The 22214-nt window shown below is 44.8% G+C and overlaps 1 protein-coding gene across 2 annotated transcripts in view; it reads left to right on the top strand.

Annotated features, from left to right (window-relative positions):
- LOC126293404 (aminomethyltransferase, mitochondrial) overlaps positions 1–22214 on the top strand; it is a 168492-nt gene that overhangs the window by 126476 nt on the left and 19802 nt on the right. For both annotated transcript variants that reach the window (XM_049986617.1, XM_049986616.1), the window contains one exon: positions 13684–14012. In XM_049986617.1, coding sequence (XP_049842574.1) covers positions 13684–14012 — 329 coding nt within the window. The remainder of the gene's footprint in view (positions 1–13683; positions 14013–22214) is intronic.

Here is a 22214-nt window from a genome sequence, read left to right as displayed (position 1 = left end):
GAGCAATATACTCCTTGACTCGTCGGTGAAGGTACGTTCTCGAAACTTCAACAAATGCCTGTACCGAGCTAGTGAGCGTGTCTTCCACTGGAGTTTATCTATCATCTCCGTAACGCTTTCGCGATTACTAAATGATCCTGTAACGAAGCGAGTTGCTCTCCGTTGCATCTTCTCTATCTCTTCTATCAACCCCACCTGGCACGGATCCCACACTGATGAGCAGTATTCAAGCAGTGGCCGAACAAGGGTACTGTAACCTACTTCCTTTGTTTTCGGTCTGCATTTCCTTAGGCTTCTTCCAATGATTCTCAGTCTGCTGATTCTCAGCATCTGCTTTACCGACGATCAACTTTATATGATCATTCCATTTTAAATCACTGCTTCCAGTAGCTGACCTGCTATATTCTAGCTAAATGATAAACGATCTTTCTTTCTATTTATTCGCAGCACATTACACTTTCCTACATTGAGATTCAATTGTCATTCCCTGCACCATGCCTCAATTCGTTGCAGATCCTCCTGCATTTTAGTAAAATGTTCCATTGTTAGAACCTCTCCATGTACTATAGCATCATCCGCAAAAAGCCACAGTGAACTTCCGATGTTATCCACAAGGTCATTTACATGTATTCTGAATAGCAACGGTCCTATGACATTCCCAAGGTGGCACACCTGAAATCACTCTTACTTCGGAAGACTTCTCTCCATTGAGAGTGAGATGCTGCGCTCTGTTATCTAGGAACTCTTCAATCCAATCACACAATTGGTCTGATAGTCCATATGCTCTTACTTTGTTTATTAAACGACTATGGGGAACTGTATCAAACGCGTTCAGGAAGTCAAGAAACGCGGCATCTACCTGGGAACCCGTTTCTATGGCCCTCTGAGTCTAGTGGACGAATAGCGCGAGCTGGGTTTCAAATGATCGTCTTTTCCGAAACCCATCCTGATTCCTACAGAGTAGATTTCTAGTCACCACAAAAGTCATTATACTCGAACATAATACGTGTTCCAAAATCGTACAGCTGATCAACGTTAGAGATACAGGTCTATCGTTCTGCACATCTGTTCGACGTCCCTTCTTGAAAACGGGGATGACCTGTGGCCTTTTCCAATCTCTTGGAACGCTACGCTCTTCTAGAGACCTACGGTACATCGCTGCAAGAAGGGGGGCAAGTTCCTACGCGTACTCTGTGTAAAATCGAACTGGTATCCCATCAGGTCCAGCGGCCTTGATTCAATCCGTTATGCATTTATAAATAACATTCCAAAGGGTGGTTTCCAACAGACGATCATTTGCCCGCATAGCGTTGTTGTTACCCAACATGCTCTGCAGAGTGTGAACATGTTGCCTTGACCTGATTGATCACCGTATCTGTCTCGATCGAGCACACTGGGGACATCAACGGACGACAACGGACACAAACAGCATTAACCGCAAGTTGATTATGTATTTCTAGATTTCCGGAAAGCTTTTGACACCGTTCCTCACAAGTGACTTCTAATCAAGCTGCGGGCCTATGGGGTATCGTCTCAGTTGTGAGACTGCATTCGTGATTTCCTGTCATGAATGTCGCAGTTCGTAGTTATAGACAGCAAATCGTCGAGTATGAAGTGATATCAGGTGTTCCCCAGGGTAGCGTCCTGGGACCTCTGCTGTTCCTGATCTATATGAATGACCTGGGTGACAATCTGAGCACTTCTCTTAGGTTGTTCGCAGATTATGGTGTAATTTAGCGTCTAGTAAGGTCATCCGAAGACCAGTATCAGTTGCAAAGCGAATTATAAAAGATTGCTGTATGGTGTGGCAGGTGGCAGTTGACGCTAAGTCACGAAAAGTGTGAGGTGATCCACATGAGTTCCAAAAGAAATCCGTTGGGATTCGATTACTCTATAAGTAGTTCAATTCTCAAGGCTGTCAATTCAACTAAGTACCTTGGTGTTAAAATTACGAAGAACTTCAGTTGGAAGGACTGCATAGGTAATATTGTCAGGAAGGCGAGCCAAAGGTTGCGTTTCATTGGCATGACACTTAGAAGATGCAACAAGCCCACTAGAGAGACAGCTTACACTACACTCGTTCGTTTTCTGTTAGAATATTGCCGTGCGGTGTGGGATCTTTACCAGGTGGGATTGACGAGGACATCGAAACGGTGCGGAAAAGGGCAGCTCGTTTTGTATTATCACGTAATAGGGGAGAGAGTGTGGCAGATTTGATACGCGAGTTGGGATGGAAGTCATTAAAGCAAAGACGTTTTTCGTCGCGGCGAGATCTATTTACGAAAATTCAGTCACCAACTTTCTTTTCCGAATGCGAAAATATTTTGTTTGAGTCCAACCTACATAGGTAGGAATGATCATCAAAATAAAATAAGAGAAATCAGAGCTCGAACAGAAAGTTTTAGGTGTTCGTTTTTCCCGCGCGCTCTTCGGGAGTGGAATGGTAGAGAGATAGTATGATTGTGTTTCGATGAACTCTCAGCCAAGCACTTAAATGTGAATTGCATAGTAGTCATGTAGATGTAGATGTAGATCTGTACCGCCCAACGAAATGCAACAGACATGGAACTCCATTCGACAAACTGACGTACAGTACTTGTATAACACAATGCATGCATGTTTGCATAACTGTCTGTAAGTGTGGTGTCAGCTCGACAACCATCAACTGCGATAGTTGATGGGTGGAGCCGTGACAGCACACTTACAGACATACTGCGTGAAGCAGCTATGTTGGTCACTGATGCAATGTATATATGGATCATGATGACGCCTTCAGCATCAACTACGGCCTGAAGATGGCGTACTGCAGCGCCGGAACTGGTAGCTACACAGTAAAGAAGATCGTAAGGACTAGTACAGTGAAACTGCCAGAAATAAAAGCCTGTATCTTGCAAAAGGTGGGGGTAGAAGGCTTTATTTTTTTTAACTCGTTCATATTGTTGGAAAGGTTAGAAAACCAAGTTTCACCAACAAAATTTTTCTTGGGAAAACTTTCTGTAGTCGAAAAACTTTCGGACTTTTTTCAGTTTTTTCAAAATATCTCAGTTTAATTTGCTCCTATCGCTTTGACTCCTATTTTCTTTTTTAAAGAGCACAACATTCTCTACAAATTTGATTCTCACCATTTTTTTCTACTCCCCGTATCTAAGGCGCTACAGCGCGTCACAAAATACCAATGTATCAGATTGTGAGCATAGTGGCAAGATACCTTAGTTTTTAACACTATTTTTTTCAGTTTCTGTTTGTGTAGTATAAATACATTATACATCATGTTATATGTTGGAATTTACCTCCCCACCATCAGGCATTCAATTTCTCTGCATGCAACATTAGGATTGCTGGGCACCCAACTATTGTGACTCTTACATCACTACCTGAAGTTCACTATGGGCCACCTCAGCCCTGGTATTTGGAAAAGTATAAATGTAAAAATACGTCATTAAGAGACATAGACACACACACACACACACACACACACACACACACACACACACACACACACACACACACATACTCACTCACACACACACACACACACACACACATGCACGCACACGCACACAAAATAAATTGTCTCAGGAAACTGAACTATTATTAGCTGGAATAGGCAACCTAATTAGTAACACCAGAACAGCATGTAGATGCAAGAAGTTGTCGCATCGAACGAGATGGCATAGACTTGCGTAAGCTGCGTGATTGGTGCACCATCCGTTACCTGAAAGTGTTTTTATAATGTCTATCAGCAGTAGTGTTGTCGGAACGGAGGATGTTAATTGTCATATGGGTCACGAAGAGGGGAAAAAAGGTATGAAAAAAAATAGTTGGTGACAATTTCGACGATTTAAAGATCCGTAGAAAAGATAAAGTTGTGACTCTCCTTTCTGCGTTCAATTCTGTAAAAGCTGGGAGCACTAAAATTACTCCTGTTGGTCCTTTAACTCAGGGGTCTCCAAACTTTTTAGTCCGCGGGCCACATTGTCTTCTCCACGAAGTCATAAGGGCCAAGATCTAACTAGTGGGATTAAAGCACCCTAGCACTCCATAATTACCGTAATGTAAGGCTACAGAAAAGATGAAATCGCAAAAATCTAAGGTTGTGGGAATAGCTAGCACTGAAACGAACTACAATTTTTATTTAATTACATAATTTTGATTGGTGGACGTACCTGACCGAAATTTTGGCATATTTTATGTTTGCGAACTTCACCGACAAAAAAGTATGTCACTGCACATTCTTCTCGAATCCGTCCTGCAAAGTTAACGAAATCTCAAAACCATTGTTAGCAACACTATTACTGCAAGAGTTAACAGTGGAAGAGTATGTCAACGCATTGTTATTTGAAGCTGTGCAACAATAAGTTTAGTTATGTAGTCTTGTAGTGAGTAGCAGAGCCAATTTAGCGATAGGCCTCGAAACTCAATTGTTGGCATTATAGGCACCACCTCAAATATCTGGCGGGCCGGATACAAGGGTTGTCGGGCCAGCTAACGCGGGCTGGTTTCGGCCCGCGGGCCCCTGCTTAAATTTTTTTCCAAAGGATTTGTTTAATGAAACAAAGTGAAGAAGAGTTAAAAGCCTCTCTGAGATACGAACTTGCTCCTTACCCAACGTCCCTATTCTCAGAAAAAGGCTTGCGAAAAGAACAACATCATTCTACAATGCCTTCGTTCCAGTGGAAGATATGAAGTCAGGTGGACCGAGTAAATTTTTTGTCATTGATGGAGGGTACATTATCAACAAAGTGACTTGGACTCGAAATGTTTGCTTCAAGACAGTAGCCCAAAGCTGTGTTTCTTACCTGCAGCGTCATTTTGGGTCTCAGTTGGCTATTGTATTTGATGGGTATCGATGTGAGGGAGGCAAATGTAGCACAAAGAGTGCTGAGAGGATCTGTAGGTCCAAAAAACATTCTTCGGTTGACGTTGTGGCTGAATCAGAGATGGTGAACCAAGTCTCTCAGGACAAGTTCTTGTACAACGAACGAAACAAGATGGGTTTGATCCCAATTCTTAAAAAAGAATTTCTGGAGTGTAGCGTTGAACTGCACCGGGCACAAGAAGATGCTGACGTTATGATTGTAACATCTGCCATTTCAAGACCCCAAGATTTTGGAAGTGTTGTCATTGTAGGGCAAGTCATTGAAAACTTATTTTTCTTAAAGCCAGGAAGAGGAAATGCAGAAGACAAGTGATTTTCCACTTCATTCGACAGTGAATATATTCTGTTCTCTCACGCCTTCAGCGGATGTGATACAACATCCGCTTTTTTTGGTCAGGGAAAAATTAAGTGCTGCAATATTGTTGCGAAAAATGAAGACATAGCGCTTTGCACGTTCAATAAACCACATGCTACCCGTGAAGAAATAATAACTGCAGGAGAACAGGTTACTATCGCATCAATTCTATGTATAGTGGAGGTGTCAGCAGTTCCCACACACTAGACCATTTGCGGTACCAGCTATTCGCCAAGTCTGCCACAAAAAGCAAACTGAATCTCGCACGGTTGCCACCTACACAAGATGCTGCACAACATCATTCGTTGCGGACTTACCAACAAGTCCAAAGTGGGATGGGAAACTGGAAACCTCCTGAGAAATGGGGCTGGAATTACAGTGACCAGGGTCCAATACCCGTTACAATGAACCAAGATCCAGCACCTCAAGCACTTCTTCACATTGTTTCACGCTCATGCAAGCTGAACTGTGGCGGGCCGTGCTCCTGCAGAAAAGCGGGTTTGAAATGTTCTTCAATTTGCAAGAAATGTATTGGGATCAATTGCGAAAACGGGCCAAAATTTTTATATGAAGACAGTGGAGAAGGTTTTATGGAGGATGTTGAGGAAACCACTGACGAAATCAACGAAAAATCTGGGATCAACTCTATGTACAGACCCTGAATGCGTAACTCAAGGTATTTCTGGTGACACAGAGGAACCTGGCCCATCAAAACGTTGGAAGTGATACTCATATCTGTCCCAACTGCGGTACAGTGCAATATTACAATATTACACACCCAGAACTGTCAACATTTTTTAGTAACTGACAATGCATTTTAATTGTAATAAAATTACTGAGACAATTTATTTTGTGTGTGTGTGTGTATGTCTCTTAATGATGTATTTTTACATTTATAATTTAAGAAATACCAGGGCTGAGATGGTCCATAGTGAACTTCAGGTAGTGATGTAAGAGTCACAATAGTTGGGTGCCGAGCAATCCTCATGTTGCATGCAGAGAAATTGAATACCTGTAAGTGAGGTCGTAAATTCCAACATATAATGGTTCAAATGGCTCTGAGCATTATGGGACTTAACAGCTGTGGTCATCAGTCCCCTAAAACTTAGAACTAACCTAAGGACATCACACTAATCCATGCCCGAGGCAGGATTCGAACCTGCAACCGTAGCAGTCGCGCGGTTCCGGTCGGAGCGCCTAGAACCGCTAGACCACCGCGGCCGGCTTTCCAACATATAACATGATGTATAATGTATTTATACTACACAAACAGAAAATGAAAAAATAGTGTTCAAAAATAAGGTATCTTGCCACTATGCTCAAAATTTGAAAAATTGGTATTTTTTGAGGCGCTGTGGTTCCTTAGATATTGGGAGTAGAGAAGAATGGCAAGAATCAAATTTGTAGAGATTTATGTGCTCTTTAAAAACGGAAATAGACTTTAAAGCGATAGGAGCAAAAACACTGAGATATTTTGAAAAAACTGAAAAAAGGCCGAAATTTTCCAATTTTTTTTGGCTGCAGGAAGTTTCCCCAAGAGAAATTTTGTGGGCAAAACTCGGTTTTCTAATCTTTACAACCATATCAACGAGTTGAAAAAATAAACTCTTGTACCCGACCTTTTGCAAGGTATATCTGCTATTTTACTGGACTAGACAGCTGTAGGCGTTTCATTTTCTCACAGTAGTCAACGGCCATGGTTCCCAAGATCTCGAGTCGAAAGGACGGACATATAAATGTATTTTTGCGATCATGACAGGTGTTTTCCGATTTAAATTGCGTTTTGTGAAAAATTTTGAAAAGGGCTTTGTGATTCGAGCACCTGTTAGTACGAAATTTGTGTGTGTCTGTGTACCATATGGGTGTGGAGGTGAGTATGCGCTCGATGATATTGCCGCGTCATCGCCCACTTCATGAACGTTACAGGGTGGGCTTTTTTCACCATTTTTTATTCTTTTTTCCGGGCAGAAGCGCTCGCCTATCGCACTGCGGGGAATAAATTTCGCCTTCATTAAAGCGGCGGACTCGCCGACAAATTTATCTGCGCGGGAGATTTAGGCCGCTGCCTGGGTTAACACCTGCGCTCTCCATTGGCTGCCGTATGCTCCCCTCTCGCCTCTCTCTCCTCCCGGACAGACAAACGGTGGACGCTGACGGCCACAAAAGGCCCCATAATTCACCGCGCGAGATTACCGTGCGGCCTGCGTAACGCGTCCAGCCACCTCCTAGTTCTGCTCTTCCCGATGGAGAGCGCCGTGGATAGAGAAATCGCATCACGCCCCGGTCTCCAAAGGAAAAAAGAAAGTGGCAGCTCATTTGGGTAGCTGCAGAGCCTGCAAACATTAATTGCTGTTGGGCCGTTGCCTAATTAAGTGAGGGCTTTACAGAGCGTCCAAACGGAGGAAGGACGCCGCTGCCCATTAAATCTGTGACGCAGTAACAGCGAAATACGTCAAACTGGAGGGCAGTTAACTGCTTGCTTGGATGTGCAAAACTTTCAGCACAGCCGCTTGTTGGATAGCTAACACTGAGATGATTTATTGATGTTATGAAACTATATTTTTCTGGAGACATATGGGTCTCAACATTTATTTATTTATTTATAGTTCCGTGGGACCAAATTAAGGAGAAGCCTCCATGGTCATGGAACGAGTCAATACATGAAAATATAACACGATATTAGAAACAGATAAAAATGAAATACACTCCTGGAAATGGAAAAAAGAACACATTGACACCGGTGTGTCAGACCCACCATACTTGCTCCGGACACTGCGAGAGGGCTGTACAAGCAATGATCACACGCACGGCACAGCGGACACACCAGGAACCGCGGTGTTGGCCGTCGAATGGCGCTAGCTGCGCAGCATTTGTGCACCGCCGCCGTCAGTGTCAGCCAGTTTGCCGTTGCATACGGAGCTCCATCGCAGTCTTTAACACTGGTAGCATGCCGCGACAGCGTGGACGTGAACCGTATGTGCAGTTGACGGACTTTGAGCGAGGGTGTATAGTGGGCATGCGGGAGGCCGTGTGGACGTACCGCCGAATTGCTCAACACGTGGGGCGTGAGGTCTCCACAGTACATCGATGTTGTCGCCAGTGGTCGGCGGAAGGTGCACGTACCCGTCGACCTGGGACCGGACCGCAGCGACGCACGGATGTACGCCAAGACTGTAGGATCCTACGCAGTGCCGTACGGGACCGCACCGCCACTTCCCAGCAAATTAGGGACACTGTTGCTCCTGGGGTATCGACGAGGACCATTCGCAACCGTCTCCATGAAGCTGGGCTATGGTGCCGCACACCGTTAGGCCGTCTTCCACTCACGCCCCAACATCGTGCAGCCCGCCTCCAGTGGTGTCGCGACAGGCGTGAATGGAGGGACGAATGGAGACGTGTCGTCTTCAGCGATGAGAGTCGCTTCTGCCTTGGTGCCAATGATGGTCGTATGCGTGTTTGGCGCCGTGCAGGTGAGCGCCACAATCAGGACTGCATACGACCGAGGCACACAGGGCCAACACCCGGCATCATGGTGTGGGGAGCGATCTCCTACACTGGCCGTACACCTCTGGTGATCGTCGAGGGGACACTGAATAGTGCATGGTACATCCAAACCGTCATCGAACCCATCGTTCTACCATTCCTAGACCGGCAAGGGAACTTGCTGTTCCAACAGGACAATGCACGTCCACATGTATCCCGTGCCACCCAACGTGCTCTAGAAGGTGTAAGTCAACTACCCCGGAAAGTAAGATCTCCAGATCTGTCCCCCATTGAGCATGTTTGGGACTGGATGAAGCGTCGTCTCACGCGGTCTGCATGTCCAGCACGAACGCTGGTCCAACTGAGGCGCCAGGTGGAAATGGCATGGCAAGCCGTTCCACAGGACTACATCCAGCATCTCTACGATCGTCTCCATGGGAGAATAGCAGCCTGCATTGCTGCGAATGGTGGATATACACTGTACTAGTGCCGACATTGTGCATGCTGTGTTGCCTGTGTCTATGTGCCTGTGGTTCTGTCAGTGTGATCATGTGATGTATCTGACCCCAGGAATGTGTCAATAAAGTTTCCCCTTCCTGGGATAATGAATTCACGGTGTTCTTATTTCAATTTCCAGGAGTGTATAAAAAGAAACATATTCAGGTGACAAGTCGTAAGTTTAAATAAAGAAAATCAACAATATAACACTGGAATTTGCTTAATTTTTTAGCTCTTCCAGGAGCCCCTCGACAGAATAGAAGGACTGAGCCATGAGGAAACTCTTCAGTTTAGACTAACGTTTCGCCTACTGCTAAGATTTTTGAGTCCTTGTGGTAGCTTAATGAAAATGGATGCAGCAGAATACTGCACTCCCTTCTGCACAAGAGTCAAGGAAGTGCATTCCACATGCAGATTGGATTTCTGCCTAGTATTAACTGAGTGAAAGCTTAACTCTTGGGAATAGACTAATATTGGTAACAACAAACGACATTAATGAAAATATATACTGTGAGGGCAATGTCAGAATTCTCAGACTATTGAACAGTTGGTAACAGGTAGGTTTTTTAAGTTAAAATACAGAACGTAGGTATGTTTGAACATTTTATTTCAGTTGTTCCAATGTGCCTTTGTGAACTTATCATTTGTTAGAACGCATGCTGTTACTGCGTGATTACCTGTAAATACCACATTAATGCAATGAATGCTTACAATGATGTCCGTCACCCTCAATGCATTTGGCAATACGTGTAACGACATTCCTCTCGACAATGGAGTAGTTCACCTTCCATAATGTTCGCACATGCATTGACAATGCGCTGACACACGTTGCCAGGCGATAGCAAATATCCTTCAACTTTCCTCACAGAAAGAAATCCGGGGACGTCAGATCCGGTGAACGTGCGGCCCACGGTATGGTGCTTTGACGACCAATCCACCTGTCATGAAATATGCTGTTCAATACCGCTTCAACCGCACGCGAGCTCTGTGCCGGACACCCGTCATGTTGGAAGTACATCGCCATTCTGTCATACAGCAGCATCGGTAGAACATTACGTAGGAAACACATTCCACCATTTAGATTGCCGTCGATAAAATGGGGACCAATTATCCTTCCTCCCATAATGCCGCACCATACATTAACCCGCCATGGTCGCTGATGTTCCACTTGTCGCAGCCATCGCGAATTTTTCCGTTGCCCAATACTGGTTACGTTACCGCTGTTGGTGAATGACGCTTCGTCGCTAAATAGAACGAATGCAAAAAATCTGTCTTCGTCCCGTAATTTCTCTTGTGCCCAGTGGCAGAACTGTACACTACGTTCAAAGTCGTCGCCATCCAATTCCTCGTGCTTAGAAATATGGTACGGGTGCAATCGATTGTTATGTAGCATTCTCAACAAGACGTTTTCGAGATACCCGATTCTCGCGCAAATTGTCTGCTACTCATGTGCAGATTAGCCGCGACAGCAGCTAAAACACCTACGTGGGCATCATCATTTGTCGCAGGTCGTCGTTGACGTTTCACGTGTGGCTGAACACTTCCTGTTTCCTTAAATAACGTAACTATCCGGCGAACTGTCCGGACACTTGGGTGATGTTGTACATGATAGCGAGCAGCATACATCGCACACGCCCGTTGGACATTTTGATTACAATAGCCATATATCAACACGGTATCGACCTTTTCCGCAATTGGTAAACGGTGCATTTTAACTCAGGTAATCTATCACGAAGCAAATACCGTCAGCACTGGCGGAATGTTACGTGAAACCACATACGTTTGTGACTATTACAGAACCATCTATTATAAAGCGAAAAATGTGGTCCAACTAAAACATTCATAGAATTTTAAGGAAAATCATCATTGGCCGTATTTTGTTGTTTTATCACGAACTTTATACTTTTCACTTCCCACGCCAGATTGTGGGTACTATGTTTTTTAAAAAAACTTTGTTATACCTCATTTTGTGTTATTCATATATTATTCTTTTCTTTTCCTCTTTTAATTGTTCTGCACTCTGACAACTTATTAGCGACCTGTTTTATGTTTTTGTAATTTGGTTTTTAAAAAACAATACGCCAGTCTATTTTAGATGTTTCCCTTCCCCTTCGTATGCTATGTTTTTTACGTGCATTTTAAATTTGGATTACCTCATGAGTCACAAATGGACAAGAGGTATTTTGTGTTACTATCTTGCAAAACGAGTAATATTAAGTCTTCACGTGACACATGTCTCATAGAGGGCGTTCCAAACCCTGTCCCACCAAGGTCTGCCGTACAGGTACATGTAAACAGCGGCTTAAGTTTATGTGATCGCTGTAAGCTTGTGGTTGTAGCTTGATACCAGTGCCTACCAATTTTAATTGTATATTGCAGGTACCTTCCTACCAACTGTTATGTCCATACGCAGGTGTAGATGTGATTTTCGGTTTTATACTCTCTGATCGTCATGTGAAAATTTTTAACTTCTAGCACTGAGGATGGCCACTATGTGACCGAAAATCGATTTTGCTGACAGTAAAACAACAAAATACGGCCAATACTGATTTTCCCTCCAATTTTATCCACTATTTGATCGTGGAACACAGAACACGCCATGGAGTCGCCAACCAATGAAACATTCATACTTCTTTACGTACTACATGAGTATGTAATAAAAAAATGAGGGTTCATATTTGCAAAAACGCAGTTGATATCAGTTTGAACTATGGCATCGCCATCTAGTGGGCCAACGACAGGGCCATCTGGTTTCCCCCTAGAAGCTAGACAAGTTTCGTTCTTTGTAGTTTTTTCGTTTTGTCGCTTATTTCGTGAGATATTTGACCTAGTCGCGATCAGTGGATCACCATGTATATGAGACCCAATGGTTCCTTATCATCTGAATGACTGTCTCCCACTTGTTCTCCTAATGTTCCACATCACCCAGTAGTTTTGGTCCGAGTACTAACCCTTCTGGGACCCCTGCCGTTTTGCCTCCCTGTAGTACATTTTACCTACTACAGTTGCAGACATGTGACACGTGTGAGTGATGGAGGTACGGGGTAGCAGGCGGAGCTGCACACGGCTGGTCTGGACGCGGAGGTGCGGTTCCTGGAGTCCTCGGAGATGTCACTGCTGGCGCTGCCTGTTTCCTTAAATGACGTAACTATCCGGCGAACGGTCCGGACACTTGGATGATGTCGTCCAGGATACTGAGCAACATACATAGCACACGCCCGTTGGGCATTTTGATCACAATAGCCATACACCGACACGATATCGACCTTTTCAGCAATTGGTATTGATCCATTTTAACACGGGTCATGTATCGCGAAGCAAATACCGTCCGCACTGGCGGAATGTCACCTGATACCATGTACTTATACGTTTGTCAGTATTACAGCGCCATCTATCACAAAGCGAAAAGAGTGGTCCAACTAAAACATTGACATTTCTTTACGTACTACACGAGTATGTAATAAAAAATGAGGGTTCCTATTGACAAAAAGCACTTGGTATCCGTTTGAACTATGACAGCGCCATCTAGCGGGCCAACCATAGCGCCATCTGGTTTCCCCCTTCAAGCTAGACGTGTTCTTTGTAATTTTTTCGTTTGATGCTTATTTCGTGAGATATTTGACCCGGCCATAATCAATGGAGCACCCTGTATATAAGACCCAATTGTTCCTTATCATCTGAATGATTGTGTCCCACTATTTCTCCCAATGTCCCACACCGAGCCAGGTGGCGCAGTGGTTAGCACACTGGACTCGCATTCGGGAGGACGACGGTTCAATCCTGTGTCCGGCCATCCTGATTTGGGTTTTCTGTGATTTCCCTAGATCACTCAAGGCAAATTCCGGGATGGTTCCTTTGAAAGGGCACGGTCGACTTCCTTCTCCACCCTTCCCTAATCCGAGCTTGTGCTCCGTCTCTAATGACCTCGTTGTCGACGGGACGTTAAACACCAATATCCTCCTCCACATCACCCAGTAATTTTGGTCCGATTACTAATCCTTGTGGGTCACCTGCCGTTTTTGGCTCCCTGTAGTACATTTTTCCTCCTACAGTTGCAGACACGTGACACGTGTGTGTGAGGGATGCGGTTGCTCCATCTCTAATGACCTCGTTGTCGACGGGACGTTAAGCACCAATATCCTCCTCCACATCACCCAGTAATTTTGGTCCGAGTACTAATCCTTGTGGATCACCTGCCGTTTTTGGCTCCCCGTAGTACATTTTTCCTCCTACAGTTGCAGACACGTGACACGTGTGTGTGAGGGATGCTCGCGGTTGCTCTGTCTCTAATGACCTCGTAGTCGACGGGACGTTAAGCACCAATATCCTCCTCCACATCACTCAGTAATTTTGGTCCGAGTACTAATCCTTGTGGGACACCTGCCGTTCTTGGCTCCCTGTAGTACATTTTTCCTCCTACAGTTGCAGACACGTGACACGTGTGTGCGAGGGATGTACGCGGTTGCAGGCGGAGCTGCGCGCGGCTGGTCTGGACGTGGAGGTGCGGTTCCTGGAGCCCTCGGAGATGTCGCTGCTAGCGCTGCAGGGCCCGGAGTCGGCGGCGGCGCTGCAGCCCTGTGTGGACGTGGACCTGTCGGCGCTGGGGTTCATGCGCTCCACACTGGCCACGGTGTGTGGCGTGCCCCGGGTGAGGGTGACTCGCTGCGGCTACACCGGGGAGGACGGCTTCGAGCTTTCCGTGCCCTCCACCTCCGCCGCCCAGGTGGCTCAGAAGCTGCTGGCGTCCAGGAAGGTCCCCGTCAGACCGGCGGGGCTCGGCGCCAGGGACTCGCTCAGGTACTCATTCGCGCACTGTCAACACACTACTTCATCATCATCATCTTATTATTATTACTTCTATACGTGCAGGGGTTGCACAAAAATGTGGAAACACCGTGAGAAATGCGTAATCGAAAATAAATGCAGTGTTAGCCAAACCAGCAGGTCTGCATTTGGCCACAAACATTACTGTACAACGCCTTCAATGCATTGCAAGTGTCAGTCGTCACTGACAAGGGAACCTCCCCATCGCACACCCCTCAGATTTAGTTATAAGCTGGCACAGTGGATAAGCCTTGAAAAACATAACACATGCCAATCCAGAAAACAGGAAGAAGTTGTGTGTATCTGTGGAAAAAAAAGCAAAATATACAGACTGAGTAGTCCATGCGCAACATAGGCAACATCAAGGATAGTGTGAGCTGAGGAGCGCCGTGGTCCCGTGGTTAGCGTGAGCAGCTGCTGAACTAGTGGTGCCGGCACGGCAGCTCAGAGGGTTAGCAGCTCTCTGTAATAATAATAAAAAAAAACTGACTCAGTCGATCAAGAACGAACTTAAACGGATGTCTTACGACGTCCGCCCTGAGCAGATGCAACGAACGAAAAAAAAAAAAAGAGAGATCCTTGGTTCTAGTCTTCCCTCGAGTGAAAAGCTTAACTTCTTCAGACAGTTATTATCTGTCCGTCCGTCCGATGAGAGGTAACTGCGCCGTAGTATGGGGACGTCACACCTAAACAAACATTGAAACATCCACAAGAAAACCTAAATCGGGAAAGGTAGTACTTTTTACCCATTCGCCAAGTGTACAAATTCGGTGCGTCGACAACATATTCCTGTCATGTGACGCAGATGCCGTCACCAGTGTCGTATAGAATATATCAGACGTGTTTTCAAGAAAGTGGTTCAAATGGCTCTGAGCACTATCGGCCTTAACATCTGGGGTCATCAGTCCCCTAGAACTTAGAACTACTTAAACCTAACTAACCTAATGACATCACACACATCCATGTCCGAGGCAGGATTCGAACCTGCGACCGTAGCAGTCGCGCCGTTCCGGACTTATGCGTCTAGAACCGCCCGGCCACCGCGGGCGGCATACGTGTTTTCCCCTGGAGGAATCGGTTGACCTACGAGCTTGCGATCAAATGTCTTCGGTTCCCATTGGAGAGGCACGTCCTTTCGTCTGCTGATCGCACGGTTTTGCGATGCGGTCGCAAAACACACATACTAAACTTATTACAGTGAACAGAGACGTCAATGAACGAACAGACAGATCATATCACTGCAAAAATAAAAAAAAAGTAAACTTTTCACTCGAGGGAAGATTTGAACCAAGGAAGCGTTGTCAGATGCAACAGCGGCGAGCATCATACGTTTCCTCCGTCACGCCGTAGACACATCTCAATTTCAATGGCCAGTAACAAGAACATATACGTGCCCTCGCAGCAGAAAAGCTCCAAAACACAACAGTGCACCACCGCGATACCAAACCAGAGGTCCCATCAAGCCACTGCCGGGAACTCTCGCTGACCCTGCCCATAGCGTACAGGCGTCGTACCACAGGCCTCACGGTAAACCTCAACAAGCCACCTCCGACCCTGCGAATATCCACTCCGCTGTCTCTCTTCTCTCTCTGCGTTAACCACCCGACCACCGGCCTGAAACGCGGAAGGCAAATATGGTGACCCTATAATCGATGGCAGCGACGCCATTCTAAGTGCGAGAACACTGACGCCAGCCACGCCACGGGTCAATTATGAGTGCATTATGTCGGAGCTGAATCAATAATAACTTGGGCAAATTGTTCTCGCCCATATGGAGCATCCATCCATAACCAGGGTAGGAGAATCTTCCTGGCAGATGAAAACTGTGTACCGGACCGAGACTCGAACTCGAGACCTTTGCCTCTCGCGGGCAAGTGCTCTACCATATGAGCTACCCGAGCACGACTCACGTCCCGTCCTCTCAGCTTTACTTCCGCCAGTGGCTCGTCTCCTACTTTCCAAGAAGAAGGGGGAACCGTTGGGTGTTTCAAGAGGCACCGTATCAACTACACCGCTCAAGGGAAAGCGGAATGAGCGAATGATCGTGATGGACGATCATTGTAGACGAATCTGGTGAAAAATAAAAGGACAACAGCTGCACCGCTCAGTGCCTCCCTTGCGAACCCTGACAGCACAAAAACAACAAGAAAGGAGCTCCACAAACAGGGAACTCAGCTGTAATTCCAAAACCACTCATCAGTGAAAGTTATTAGGACCCAGAAAATATTAGATACAGGCTCTCAGGTAGATGGCATTTTCCATGACTTCCCCAAGGCGTTCGATACAGTTCCGCACTGTCGCCTGATAAACAAAGTAAGAGCCTACGGAATATCAGACGAGCTGTGTGGCTGGATTGAAGAGTTTTTAGCAAACAGAACACAGCATGCCGTTCTCAGTGGAGAGACTTCTACAGACCTTAAAGTAACCTCTGGCGTGCCACAGGGGAGTGTTATGGGACCATTGCTTTTCACAATATATATAAATGACCTAGTAGATAGTGTCGGAAGTTCCATGCGGCTTTTCGCGGATGATGCTCTATTATACAGAGAAGTTGCAGCATTACAAAATTGCAGCGAAATGCAGGAAGATCTGCAGCGGATAGGCAGGGAGTGGCAACTGACCCTTAACATAGACAAATGTAATGTATTGCGAATACATAGAAAGAAGGATCCTTTACTGTATGATTATATGACAACAGAACAAACACTTGTAGCAGTTACTTCTGTGAAATATCTGGGAGTATGCGTACAGAACGATTTGAAGTGGAATGATCATATAAAATTAATTGTTGGTAAGACGGGAGAGTCCTTAGAAAATGTAGTCCATCAACAAAGGAGGTGGCTTGCACAACACTCGTTCGACCTATACTTGAGTATTGCTCATCAGTGTGGGATCCGTACCAGGTAGAGGAGATAGAGAAGATCCAAAGAAGAGTGGCGCTTTTCGCCACAGGGTTATCTGGTACCGTGATAGCGTTACGGAGATGTTTAGCAAAGTCAAGTGGCAGACTCTGCAGGAGAGGCGCTCTGCATCGCGGTGTAGCTTGCTGTCCAGGTTTCGAGAGGGTGCGTTTCTGGAGGAAGTATCCTCCTACTTATACCTCCCGAGGAGATCACGAATGTAAAATTAGAGAGATTCGAGCGCGCCCGGAGGCTTTCCGGCAGTCATTCTTCCCGCGAACCATACGGGACTGGAACAGGAAAGAGAGGTAATGACAGTGGCAGGTAAAGTGCCCTCCGCCACATACCGTCGGGTGTGTTGCGGAGTATAAATGTAAATGAGTCCTGTTTCCAATGTATGGTTGAGTTTGGGTCCCAAGGTGAGATGTAGTGGTTTCGCAATGACTTTCGGCAGTCAAATCCTGATATTCCACGGGCATTGTGGTTACTCTGAAAGTTCAGATTACCGTCAATGGGTCTAAATTGAAAATTTGTGGTAAGCTGCTATGGCACCAGGCTGCTTCGGTCATCGGTCCCTAGGCTTACACATTACTTAATCTAACTTTAACTTACGCTAAGGACAGCACACACACCCATGTCCAAGGGAGGACTAGAACTTCCGATGGGGGAGCAAAGCGCCCCAGACGGCGCACCCAGCCTGCACGGCTCATGGGTCCTTGACAATTTTGGCCAATCAGGTCCACCCCAGGGTACAATGTTTGTTCTCCATTGGGGTTGTTGTGTTCCAATACGACAGAGCCCCTCTTCACAGAACTCTCATCGTCCAGGGCTGGATTTCTGAACACGAGGATGAATTGTTGCATCTCCCCTGGACATCAATATTATTGAGCCTTTGCAGCCTACTTTGCAGAGAAGGATCCACGATCGCTATCCACCTCCATCATCTTTACCTGAAATTTACACTATTTTGCAAGAATTGTGGTACATCATTTCCATGAAAACCGTTCAGGGCCTGCTTTTATCCTTTCCGAGATGAATGGTAGCTGCTTTGTAACGCCAACGGCTTTCCTACGCCACATTAAGCTTGAGAATGTGTTGTTTGTTTTGTGTTCCCATGGTTTCGTCGAACTCTCGTATTACGCCTTCGCATATTATGCCCTCTTGAATGAAAATATTCATCTTTCCGCGTTTTGATCGGTCTCTTCTGCCTACTGGGTAATAATTCATCATAATTTTTTGTATTCTCTCGTCTTCCGTTCTTGTACGTAGTCTTTCTAACTGTTCCTGTAAACCTTCATTGCTCATTCAGACGTTCCACTCCCACTTATTCTCTATATTCAGCATTGCTCCTTATGTCATATACTCGGTAGTCGGCTATTCTTTGTAGAGATCACCTCTGATGAATATACTCTCTGCTGATTTCTTTTTTTTTTCTGTCCACGACTCACATGTGTTATGGCTGGTACTGACATTGTTTAAGAGAACTGAAGTAGAGTTTCCTTTGTTGCTTAAGTCTGAGGTTTCCATAGATTGTGCTGTTAATGTAATTCAGACATTCTACTTTCTTTTGTGTGTCTATTTCTGTCATTAATGAGTTAGTATCACTTAACAGTTTAATAAGTCACGGCTGTAAATTACTAACGCGAATTCTTTACAGACGAATGGAAAAACTAGTAGAAACCGACCTCGGGCAAGGTGAGTTTGGATTCCGCAAAAATATTGGAACACATGAGGCAATACTGACCCTACGACTTATCTTAGAACATAGATTAAGGAAAGGCATTTGTAGACTTAGAGAAAGGTTTTGACAGTGTTGACTGGAATACTCTCTTTCAAATTCTGAAGGTGGCAGGGGTATAATACAGGGATCGAAAGGCTGTTTACAATTTATATAGAAACCAGATAGCAGTTATAAGAGTCGAGGGACATGAAAGGGAAACTTTGGTCGGGAAGGGAGTGCGACAGGGCTGTAGCCTCTCCCCTATGTTGTTCAATCTGTATATTGAGCAAGCAGTAAAGGAAACAAAAGAAAAGTTCGGAGTAGGTATTAAAATCCATGGAGGAAAAAAAACTTTCAGGTTCGCTGATGACTTTGTAATTCTGTCAGACACAACATAGGACTTGGAAGAGCAGTTGAACGGAATGGTCAGTGTCTTGAAAGGAGGATATAAGATGAACATCAAGAAAAGCAAAACAAGGATAATGGAATGTAGTCGAATTAAGTCGGGTGATGCTGAGGGAATTAGATTAGGAAATGAGACACTTAAAGTAGTAAAGGAGTTTTGCTATTTGGGGAGCAAAATAACTCATGATGGACGAAGTAGAGAGGGTATAAAATGTAGACTGGCAATGGCAAGGAAAGCGTTTCTGAAGAAGATTAATTTGTTAACATCGAGTATAGATTTAAATGTCAGGAAGTCGTTCCTGAAAGTATTTTTATGGAGTGTAGCCATGTATGGAAGTGAAACGTGGACGATAAATAGTTTAGACAAGAACAGAATAGAAACTTTCGAAATGTGGTGCTACAGAAGAATGCTGAAGATTAGATGGGTAGATCACATAACTAATGAGGAGGTATTGAATAGGATTGGGGAGAAGAGAAGTTTGTGGCACAACTTGACAAGAAGAAGCTTGCACAGGATAGAGTAGCATGGAGAGCTGCATCAAACCAGTCTCAGGACTGAAGACCACCACAACAAGTTTACTCTTTCTCTTTACTGACCCAATATTATTGTTTTCCTGGGAATTAGCTCCTGGCCCCTGAAAGCCATGACGTTTGTCTTCCTCGATGATACCAACAAATTGCATAACTTTTGTGGATAAAATATGATAAGTTTTTTGACGTGTGTTGTCACTATCAGCAATCACAATTTGATCATCAGTAAAGGCTAATGCCACAGAACAATTCCTTTCTGTGAAGTTAGAAGCATAAAACGTAATTTATTTCTGCACTGCCTCAGCATGCCGTCAACACTAATGCTAAAAAAGAAAAGAAATCGGAGACAAAATACATCCTTGTCTTGCTGCCAAATTTGTTCTGGTCTTACATTTTCCATTTCTTTCAATGTAGATTTCTGATCGATAAGATAGATTTCTATCAACTGTGTTATCAAGAAAGGTATACCTCTTTCGTCCGTTGTCTTCTACAGCTTTTCTCAATTTGCTTCGTCAGAACCTTTCACATGATATATAAATGGTAAATCTGGCGCTCTGCCAAACTCTTTAACACAGTGGTAAATCATTTCTCCACTCATAGGGGATGGCACTGTTACTAAGTTGTACGACTGATCAAATTATTCCAGAAAATTTTTGTTACGAATAATCAGGACTTTCTGTCCTGTCATGTGTTGAATTCGACAATCTGTTTATATCTGTCTGTCTGTCTTTCTCTCTCCCTACCGCCCTCCCTCCCTCCCCCCCCCCCCTCTCTCTCTCTCTCTCTCTCTCTCTCTCTCTCTCTCTCTCTCTCTCTCTCTCTCTCTCTCTCTCTCTCTCTCTATATATATATATATATATATATATATATATATATATATATATATATATATATATCATACGCACACTCATTCACACACACAAGAAACTAATCATTTTGACCTGTTACAATGCGCTCACTGGTTAATACTGAACTGTTCCACGTTCACAGAAGACATATCACTCCACTGTAGTGTCCATGATTCGTTCATCGGCGCACGGGATTAGCCGAGCGGTCTTGGGCGCTGCAGTCATGGACTGTGCTGCTGGTCCCGGCGGAGGTTCGAGTTCTCCCTCGGGCATGGGTGTTTGTTTGTCTTTAGGATAATTTAGGTTAAGTAGTGTGTAAGCTTAGGGACTGATGACCTTAGCAGTTAAGTCCCATAAGATTTCACAGTTGAACATTTTTTGATTCGTTCATCGTATTTTTGCGTTGTTCAAAATTAGTATGTGCGAAGTGCAGACAGCTGTGGTCCCTACATTGGTAATTGTGGGCCTCGAGAAAGAGGAATGTGTGACACACTGTACTTGCTCCAACCATCATAAACAACTACAAAAAATGGCTCTGAGCACTATGGGACTTAACTTCTGAGGGCATCAGTCCCCTAGAACTTAGAACTACTTAAACCTAACAAACCTAAGGACATCACACACATCCATGTCCGAGGCAGGATTTGAACCTGCGAATGTAGCAACAGCGCTGTTCCAGACTGTAGTGCTTAGAACCGCTCGGCCACACCGGCTGGCCCATAAACAACATGGCGACTGTAACGTCACATCAGTGGCGATCTTTTGATTTCTAGAATTTACCCCAATGGTAAAAAATACTTCGGATTAGAACTATCATGATCAATCTCATATTAATTATGAGACATTTATTATAAATAAAATGATTCGACTATGCCGGCCGGAGTGGCCGAGCGGTTCTAGGCGCTACGGTCTGGAACCGCGTGACCGTTGCGGTCGCAGGTTCGAAACCTGCCTCGGGCATGGATGTTTGTGATGTCCTTAGATTAGTTAGGTTTAAGTAGTTCTAAGTTCTAGGGGACTGATGACCTCAGAAGTTAAGTCCCATAGTGCTCAGAGCCATTTGAACCATTCGACTATGGTAAAAACAAATAGCTACAGATATAATGGAGACCACAATGTGCAGTATGAAGTATGATAAGGTATTTAGTGTAAATAATCGTGGTAGTGTCGTAAATAAACTACAGGCTGACAATTATTGAACTACATGAAGAAAAAAAAACGTAAATTAGTTTCAAACAACGGCGTGCACATACTTTATTCAACATGTAAACGTCACTACAGATATTCAGATTTATGTAACGTTCGATGTGCATGCCATTATTGCCGATGATGTGAAGCAGACTAATAGCGAAACTGTGCATGACCTGCTGAAATATCGGAACATAGATGCTGTCGACGACCTCCTGAAAGAGTGTTTTCAGCTCAGCTGGGGTTTTGCTGTACACCTTGTCTTTAATATAGCCCCACAAAAAGGAGTTGCAAATGTGCAGATCCGGAGAAAATGGCGGCCAATCGAGACGAATGGGAATGGCCTCTGGGTACCAAAGAGCCATCTTGTCGAAATCAAGGTCACTTGGATAATGAGGATGAAATCATCTTCCAAGTCTTTCACATACCATTCGATAGTCACCGTGAAATCAAGGAATATCGCTCCGATTATTCCGTGACTGGACATTGCACACCACACAGTCACCCGTTCAGGGTGAAGAGGCTTCTCGATCGCGAAAGGCGGATTCTCTGTCTCCAGAAAACCGCCAATATTGCTTACTGA

This window comes from Schistocerca gregaria, chromosome 10 (assembly GCF_023897955.1).
Source record: "Schistocerca gregaria isolate iqSchGreg1 chromosome 10, iqSchGreg1.2, whole genome shotgun sequence".
NCBI classification, from domain to species: domain Eukaryota; kingdom Metazoa; phylum Arthropoda; class Insecta; order Orthoptera; family Acrididae; genus Schistocerca; species Schistocerca gregaria.
Note: the sequence above shows the minus strand (reverse complement) of the source record. Positions and strands in the feature narration are given on the sequence as shown.